We start from the raw sequence: 9,835 nt of genomic DNA on the forward strand, positions 1-9,835 counted from the left end.
CTGGCGGAAGATGGCGGCGCGGGGCGCCTTCCGGGCCGTGCAGCGGCTGTGCGGCGCCGCGCTCTTCCTCTCGCAGCTCTACGTGCTGTCGGGCCGCGGTGAGTGCGGAGCGGGGACCCCGGCCCCGTCCCTCCCTCCCTGGTCTCGGGGTGGCGGGAGGAGGCTGTGGCCCGCCGGGGTCCGGTTTGCACCTGTCGTGACTGAAGCCGAGGAGCCGCCTCGAGGGCCCTGCTGAGTCAGAGCCGCGGGTGGCCCCTCGCTTGTGGCCGCCGCGGCGGGCCTGGGCGGCTGCTGCCCGTGTCCCCCCGGGCCTGCCTCGCGCTGCGGCCGGCACCTTCCCACCCCCGGCCTAGGCCGCCCGGCCGCGCTCCGCAGAGCTGCCGAGGGAGGAGGACAGGGGCAGGGGCAGCAGGTGCCGGGCCCGGGGGCGCCTCATCTCCCGCAGCGGAGGAAGCAAACTGCCCCGGGGGGCGCTATGATGTTTCTTCTGCTGAGGTTGGAGCCTGCTGCCAATTTCCTGAGCTGTGGGGGCTGAATTCAGTCTCCCTGGCTTGACAGGGAGATCACTGGACAACATAGGCCAACAGTGATCTATCCCATTCATCCCCTTCCTTAGCATTCTCCAGGATCCGGTTAGAAAAGTCAGAAGAAACCTCTCCAGCTGTTCTGTTTAATAGCAATGAATAGGTCCGTGGATTTGGCTAGTCCCTTTTTGAATGGACCTACCCTACGACCTCCTGTGGGAACAAGTTCCACAAGCTTCCTGCCCGCTGTGTGAAAATGTACTTGCCCTTGTTTTAAACCAGCCTCCTGCTAACAGCTGTGGGTGCCCCCTAGCTCTAGTGTTCCGGGATTGTTCACTCATCCACACCTTTCATGACTTTCTTAGACCCCTACCCTATCCCCCTGCCTTCTCCTGTCCAAACTGAAGAGTCCTACCCTTTTTCAGTTTCTCCTAGTATGGCAACTACATAGAACTTCTCCAACATGAATTTTTTATCCTAAAGATATCCAGGTCAATGTCAAATAGATTCCTTGCATCTCTTATAATCAAGTAGTGAGGTTAAATTGTTTGAACATTAATTGCATTCTAGGATTACTATATTCATTAAGTGTGTGTGGATTTTCCCCTCCCTATATAGCAGGGTCCTTGATGACCACAAACCCCACACAGCCACAGACAACGTTGCCAAAAAGTCAGACATCGACAAGTACAAATGCTCCGTATCTCAAACTACCAGGTACAAATGTTTGTTCTTCTCTTGTACTTCTCAGGGAAACAAAGCTGTGTGTTTTCTTTTAATTTTTTCTGCTAATATTGAATTTCACAGTAAAAAATTTCAGTAAAGCATTTTTTAAAACCCCTGTGTGTTGTATGTTATGATTAAAATTGCCACTGCACAGTGAGGTACGAGGAATTATTTCCCTAAAGATCTTAAATGACTAGTTAGAATTCTGTAATTAGAATAGCTATACAAGCCTTTACAGTTGGAACATCATTTTAAAGGGAATTTGGTTCCAGGTTTTAATGCCTTTGCTGATAAATGCCTTCCCTCAGGAACACAGCTTGCTTCTACCTTACACAGGGCAAAAAATTGGTTTTTGTGTGTTGCAGTGGTGTGCATAACTTTAATTCTAATCTCTGCGAGCTAAGATACTGATTATTCACTTTTGTGAACTGGGTAAATGTATGATAGCATGTGTTTGTTTGAAAAATACGGAGCTTAAAATGAAGTGTTTTGTTTTTTTGGGGGTTTTTTTTGCAAGTTGGAAGTAGGAACTTTAGGATGTGTGACACCTGTCAATGGGACCAATTTGCATGTAGATGTTGGAGTATGAGAATAAAGGCACTGTCAAAACACTCAGGCTAGATTTTTGTTTTATGAAGCTTATTAAGAACTGTATATTTAACTACAACAGGACTAATGAAATGCTATCTTTTGGCTATTTTTTGCTTAGTTTGTTGTGGCTTTTAAACTTTATATAGGTAGCAAATTAGTGAATATATCTATATTTGTTTTTGCTTTGATCTTAAAGTAAATAATATAGTGTTAGACCTCTAGCATGTTGGTAAAGCTTCTACTTTCTGTTTAACTGGAGAAAAATGTGGTGTTATATATGATGATGTCCCACAACAACATCATCCCCCTCTTCAGAATTCTAGATCTGCCCATGGTCACTCTATTAATGATCTCAAAAAGGGTAATGAGAACTACGGTGTCAAAGTTGTATAGAAGATTTAATAGTTTAGTTATTCAAAATCAGAGAAGACAGATAAACCTCAAAAGGTTCTAACTCAAGCTAAGTGGCTGAGTAATACACAACATGTTGGTTCTGAAATTCATCGTTGAAGAATGCAGGACAATGCATGCTGGAGGGAATGGTTTAAAGTACTTGGATACTTTATTAATTTTTAATTAACTGTATCAGCTGGGGAAAGAGGTGGGGAAGGAAGAAGGACCTAGGTGCTGTGAACAGCTTAAAGTTCAGCAACAGCTGAATAAGCAAGTACTCTTCAGGTGAACAATGATATAGAAATTGTTATAAACATTAGATAACGCTGTTGCATGCCTTTATCTGGAATATTACATTTTGGTTCCCGTCATTGTAATAGAAAGCTTAGGTAGAAATGAAAGGTACAGCAATTGGAGATGATGATGAAAATGGGTAAAAACTTATGAGGAGAGTTGGAAAAGACTGAGACTATTGGTGGTCACCTCAAAGTACAGTACCATTCATTTCAGGCATACAGAATAACAAAGTGGAGCTGACAGACTTGTATATACTTTTTTTCTTTCTAGAAGGAAAAAAATGAATATTCAATGACACTGAAAGATGGCAATTTTAAAAGTAATGGTTAAAGAAATACTTAATGCAGAGTAGACTTTTAAAAAAGATATTTATGTGAAGGACATTCATTTGTTTTTCAGAAACTTTGTAAATATTTATAATCATAAGAAAAAGAGCTTTCTGGTATGAACTAATATCTGATTATTAGAGGTCAAGAAGAAATCTTCTATAGAGGCTAATTATCCCACAACTTGCTACTTTAGGGCAATGGACCATATAAAGAAGGAGTTGTTATTTGGTAGTTTGGCCCCCTACTGAAATCAACCACCACCATCAAATTTTGATTTTGCCGTTATAAAAAAAAGATGATTCTTCCCTCCCCTAAATTGGCATAGACTTTGGCCTACACACCATGTACAATTAATCCAGACCTGGAGACACCAGCATAAGGGGATCTTTATACCCTTCCCAGGTTTGCTGGGGGACAGACTCCTGGTCCAACAGCAGGAGGTCTCATTCCCCAGCCTGTTGGGAATTTGTATGCCCAAGCCATATGCTTTTGGGAGACAAAGGGGAAGTAGTTGCTTTGTGTGGTCTTGGGTTTGTTATCTGTCAGCTCATGGAGCATCTCTGATTACTACAGCTAACAGAAGTGGAACAGGAGGGTAATAGAAATGTTATTGTGTATGGTCCATATGGAAATCCCAGAAATCCAGGACAATGCTTTCACAGGTTGGTGGGGCCGCCTGCCTGCAAGGCACTCCGTGTCACTCTGACTCCTGGTCAGACTATGCTCTGCACGCCTGCATTTCCAGGATACCCATTACAGTTCTCAGCAGCCAGCTGGGACCAGCCTCTGAAATTCAGGACTGTCCCGGCTAAAACAGGACATACCGTTATCCTATCTGTACCGGCTGTGCCTGAGCCTAACATCAGGGATCTTTTCTGAAGCAGGTTGTATTGGCTATTGTTGAATGCTGGACATACCATGAGATGGACTACTGGTTTATATTTGTAATAACAGCATAGTTGTATGTTGTAAAATTCTTAAAGCTAGCTGTATATACACTGAAGATTAATATTAAGTTCCTATTCTCAACATATTCTTTTACACTGTAGAAAGCACAACCATTCCATCTTATGTGACTCAGTGTCCCAGCAATGGGCTTTGCAGCAGGTTGCCTCCAGACTGTATGAATTGTGCAACCAACTACTCTTGTATATATGGAAAGCCAGCTACTTTTGATTGCAAAGTCAAACCATATGTTCATTGCGTAGTAAGTAATTAATTTACTACTTTGTAATTGGAATTTAAATGTCTTGTTAAAAGTGTTATGCTGTTTCTAATATCCTTAAGCTTCTATAATGACTTGAAAAGAACAGGCGTCTATACTGTATGCATTTATAGAGAACAAGATTATCTATTTTCTGATTTTCTATGATCTGAGCTAAATGTATGCATAGGAAACAGAATAGCTTATCTGTCTCTTCTCTTTCCCCAAACTGAAAGCTGTGAGTACTAGTTATTCGTGACCTGTGAAAATTTTTTGATGTGCTAAGCAGTGTTATCATGGTGCCTAATACCCCTATCCTTTATAGGATCAGAATAACAATGAGCAAGAGAACTTTACAATCAACATGACTTGCCAGTTCTGCTGGCAGATTCCTCCAACTGATTATGTATGCACCAATTCAACAAACTGCATGACTGTTTCTTGCCCACGACAGAGATATAATGCTACTTGTACAGCACGTGATCATATTCATTGTCTAGGTAAGTCAGATTAACAAATAGCTAAGGAAGGATTATTTTGTAAAGAGAACTCAGTTGTTTTTGTATTCAGGTCAGTGTAGCAGACACAGTATATAAATTTAGCACAAATCTATTTTTTTTGGACACAGTTGTGCATTTGATTGTGTTTGGTTTTTAATCTTAGCGAGACATTTGTATGGAAACTATATCCTTAATGAATACAGGGTTCCCTTGATTTATGCACATTCTGTATGTGCAAATTCACTCTTATGCGATGACTCTTTTATACCAAAATTCATTATATGCGAGGTAAATTTATGTGATCGGTGTGGTGGAAGCCTGTGGTCAGCTGCTTTGTGCAGTGCGTTGTGGGAGGGACATGCACCAAAATATAGTCTCCTGTGTAGGTCTGTGCTCCTCACTCTTTGTCTGCGAAAACATGTTTCTGTACTTGCCATCTCCATTATGATAGTGCCCTGTGTTTGTGTGTACTGCTGCTGGTGAGTACCAAAGTTGACTTGTAAAAGTGGTAGAAATGGGTCTCGGGGTCAGTACAGGTGAGGTCTTGGAACGTATCCCTATTTGTTACTTTGTAAAGTGAATTCCCTTTATGCAAATTCAAGTTATGCACTGTTTTCTAGGAAAGCATAAAGTGAGGGAAACCTGCACTTGCATATAAGATGACCCCTCCCAATAATCAGGTTCTATATATGGAAGGCCTATAAATATGTTATAATTTCCAGGTATATAATCTAATTATTTTAGGTTTGACTTGAGTATGTCCTCTTCCCACTGCTACAGCAGGGAAAATAGGTCATAAGTCTGAGGGTTGTCAGGTGGCCCTCTTGCCCCCCCACCCTCCATGTCAGACCCTTTTCTCCCTGACTCCACTGAATTTGAAATAAACATATAGACAAATTACTATGGGTACCTGTAGATTTAGTTAATCCAAAATTGATATATTTTACTTTTTTTGAAACTGCTGCAAGTTTTAGCACTTGTACTTCATAAACATACTTCCTTATATAGAGTACAGGCCCCTTTTAAAAAATCTTTATCAATTCCAAATTGGTTCCAAATTCTGGTAGGGAGGATACTTGCCTTGCAGTAGAGCCTCACAGACTTGGAAACTGAGTTCTGCTCTCTGAATCGTTGAAACTTGATTATTGGGTTTTGCCCAACAGAATTTGCAATTGATTTGGCCTTTATTTTAAAAAAAAAAAAAAAAAGAAAAAGGAGTAAGTCCTATCAATAGGTTTGACCAGTACAGGCCATGTGTTTTATAGTCATGCTCAGAGTGGGCTGCATTTAATCAACTTCATTGTTGGTTTCCATTACTGAGCACATGCTGCTTTTGGCACCAGTTTAATGGTAGTGTATTTAATGAGGTTTCCTTGTATGTGAATGTAAGATGAGGAACTGTTTTCCCCATGCTGACCGGGGGGTAGGGGACGGGACCTCCTCTTGCATGGAAGTAAACAGAGTAATTGTCTACTAAGGGAGAGAAAATACATTTACTGACATTGTATGTTGACTTTCATCAATAAAATTACATGATTCAGCATGAATAGAATTTGCTTTAAGACAAAAATCAGCAGCTTATGGGCTGTGAAGTCATTTTATTTGGTTCACAGAGCGGGAGGGCTTCCAAGGCATTTTGGTGGGTGGGGGTGGGGAAGGCAGGGGAATGGCAGCAGCACAGGCTGGTTTGGAAGTAATTCATGCCTGGACCTAAGCTGTTAAAAGCTATTCCCCACTCCCTAATGTTTCTAACTGCTTTAAGGTGCTATAGTGGCATAAACTAAAAACCTTGTAAGAAAGTTGCCTTTTGAATTCATAGAAGTAGTTTAATCTGGGGTGTAAAATTAAGAGGTTGATGTAATCCACTTTTTTTTCTTGACTGAGTGGAGAGGGCAAGAATTGTTTGGAAGATTTTTTAGGAAGGTATAGAGCAGTGGTAGGCAGCCCCTGGCACAAGTGCCAGAGCGTGGCACGCATGGGGCTGCACTGCCACAACAAAGATTGGGCCCCTCTCAGCTCCCCTGCTGTCTGTCCCTGGCATGCCAACATCTTACAAGTTGAGGTCGCAGGCATTTTTGGCACTCTGCCCAAAACTGTTGCTGACCCCTGCTATAGAGAATGGGTGTAATTGGGCTGTTATGGTGTAGCCAAATCAGTAATACCCTATTTAGCAATTAATACCAGTTCATTCAAGTTTAAAAAATACAGCATGTTTATACTTAATGTTTTAATTCTTGGGTCTGCCTTGGTCTATTCGTAACAGTATTGAGATTTGAATGGGTTTCTTGTTTCCTCAGGTAATCGTGTCTTTCCCAAGATGCTGTATTGCAACTGGACTGGAGGGTATAAGTGGTCTACAGCCTTAGCACTAAGGTAGACATGAACTATTACTAATGTTTATATCAGCGGAAGGGTTTGTGTATGTGTGCATAAAATTTTAGCTTGTTTCTCTGTTCAGTCAATTTCTATCAATTTGACTTGGTTCTTGGTATTTAATATGTCTTGCTGCAAATTTAGACCAAAAAGCTGCCTATGATCTTCTATAACTGGTCAATATTAGCCAGTGTCTATAAATACTGATGTATGTCACCATTTGGACATAATGGTGGAGGTGAGGGGGAATGGGAATGCAGTTTTCTTGGCATTGGCAACAAAATAAACTACACCAATAACCCAAATGTGAAATGGTTTGGAATAAGTTACAGAGATGTTCTAATTGTGGTTAGTTTTATGGGCTCTACAGAACTCTGTTTGGCTAACCCTTGGTGGGCTGCATGCTCTGCTAGTTTCTTAGGTCCATTGAATGCGGCAGAAAAGGTTGGGTGGGATGACCAAATTGTGGTTTTTCCCAAATCTCATGAACACCTGACACCAAAAGTGCAACACAGTTCATGGTACATTATACAGACTTTTCCATCCATCCCCCTCTTCTTTCATGCTTTAATAAGCAATGAAACCACTAACAGTGTTTATGTGTGAAACTTCACTGGACATATGAAGTAAATAGAGCAGTTTACCTTTTTAAAGCTGATTTTTCTGTCTTGGATAGACATTGCTACACTAGTTACAACTGATTCATGTTTTTGAGATTTTCTTTGCAGCTATAACAGCTAGAGAGTTGAGATCCTGAAGTATGTGATACTGTACTTGCTGGAGATGCAAATGTTCTGTGTTGTCAGATAAAAAGGCTGTCATTTTTTATTTCTTACTGTGTTAGTACAACATCACAGTATTGTTTTGACTGTTGCTGGAGCATGTCAGTAGATTTCTACATGCTGGCTGTGAAATCAGATTCTTTCATTAACATCAAACTTTTTAAAACGTGCACGTGCACATGTGAAAAAGTATGTACCTCTGGTACATCAAAACATTATCCAAACTGAAAAGCATTAGTACTCTCATTAGCAAATTAGTCTAAAATGCTTTTTCAGAGCAAGCCGATCCATTTTCTGTTTCCAGTTGGAGAAAATAATTATTGCTGAACCACTATAGCAGAATGCACTCCCTGGCGTTTTCTAGTTCCTTCAAACATCTAAAATATGGGGTCAAACAAAGCAGCTTGCAGACCCACTTACATCTTATAAACAAAGCTAAAATGGCCTTTTTTTCCTTCACAGCTTTCACACAGAAATTCACAAGATTTGGATGATACTGTAATTAGCTAAGAATTAGTGCCTTTAATAATCTATCAAAACCATTTTTGTGGGGGGGGTTTACCATTATTTAAGTCCAGCTGTATGCATTATTCGGAATTTCCAACTTATTGTGACAAGTAACTTATTCTGTTTAACTATTCGGTGGAGGTAAGTGGAAACCCAGACTTGGGATCTGATAACTAATTTAATGATTTGTTTTATTATGTTCATAGCATCACCCTTGGTGGATTTGGAGCAGATCGTTTCTACTTGGGGCAGTGGCGGGAAGGTTTGGGAAAACTCTTCAGCTTTGGTGGCCTTGGAATATGGACACTAATAGATGTGCTGCTAATTGGAGTTGGATATGTGGGACCAGCAGATGGCTCTCTCTATATTTAACCATAATCTGCTTCAATATAGACATTTGGGAGGGGCCTATATAAAGAATGTAAAACAATCCTGGGCCTTCTAGAAGAACTAACAAGACTGTTCTGTGTGTGCATATATTTTAATGTACAGTATCTGTACGTAGATTGCCTTTTAACGAAGGTAAAATGAATGAGTGGATCACTGAACAAAGTATATTTGAAATGGATTTCCTTGTGAATGCTTCTTCTGGGAAGACAGTAAGTTTCACAGCTAAATAAATTCTGCACTGTTCTTGAACTTGATTAGATATTAAGTATTGAAGACCTGTAAAGTAATCCAAATAATGAGTTGTGCATTGTTCACCTCACATTTGTACATTGTCTGAGTTGTCAAGCAACTTTTTTCCTAAATGTCTGCAAGAACATTTTCATATTTATAGCAAGATAAGTTTCTTGGCTAAGCCTAAATGACTTGGACAAAGGCAAACCACTATATATTATAGTCTTAGTTGCATACAGTTTTTCTGCTTTACATTTTAGGATAACACAGATTAATCATTTTGTTTGTAGGTCTTGTAGCTGTTTAGAATTAGGGTGCAATAATTCCAAAAATCCTAAACCTGAAAATACTTGAAAGCTATGTTGTCGACCTCTTTCCAGCATGTGCCCCCCACCCCAACAAGAGCTGCCTGGGACTTTTGAGTCCCAGAAACAGGTAAGATGCCTCCCTGCCATCGGCACAGGGCAGGCCCCTCCCCTCTCCAGCAGGGTTCTCTCTGGGCACAGGAAGGGGTGTGCAGCCTTGCTCCTGTAACCCCCACCCCCAATCTGGCCCTGGGTAGACGCTGTATATTGCATAGTTTTGTGCTTGGTAGCTTAGAGATGGCAAAGTCAGTAATGAATTGCCAGCTGTCTTTTTTTTCCTTTTACATGAATGGAAGATGGGATGATGATGATGTACTGTCTTATTAAACTATGGTACAATGTAATAAAATCTCACTGACATGGAAGAAGGCTGAAACATTTGCTTTTGAGAAAATGACTTCTGTTGTTTTATCGCTCATTAAAACAAATAAAGCAGAACCTGCTCGTCGTCTCTGTCTGCCTCCCCGTACTAGTACTGCGGGGCAAGAGCCCTGGGCTGCCGCGGGGTCCGAGGGCGGGGCCGTGCCTGTGCAGCGCGCGGGGGAGGGGCGGCCGTGCCCCAGGGCTGCCCCGGCTCTGCCGAGACTCCCGGGCTGCCGGCGGGTCGCCGTGGGGCTGCGATG

General features: G+C 41.5%; 1 protein-coding gene across 1 annotated transcript; it reads left to right on the plus strand.

The window, feature by feature from the left end:
• The first annotated feature begins 6 nt into the window (after positions 1–6).
• On the plus strand, positions 7–9,660 carry TM2D3 (TM2 domain containing 3). Its single transcript, XM_019533455.1, has 6 exons — positions 7–98; positions 1,143–1,241; positions 3,910–4,067; positions 4,390–4,564; positions 6,862–6,937; positions 8,433–9,660. The coding sequence occupies exons 1-6, from the start codon at positions 11–13 to the stop codon at positions 8,596–8,598; spliced, it is 762 nt and encodes a 253-aa protein (XP_019389000.1). The 5' UTR covers positions 7–10; the 3' UTR covers positions 8,599–9,660.
• Positions 9,661–9,835: the final 175 nt, after the last annotated feature.

This window comes from Crocodylus porosus, unplaced genomic scaffold (genome assembly GCF_001723895.1).
Source record: "Crocodylus porosus isolate Cpor-Errol unplaced genomic scaffold, CroPor_comp1, whole genome shotgun sequence".
NCBI lineage: Eukaryota > Metazoa > Chordata > Crocodylia > Crocodylidae > Crocodylus > Crocodylus porosus.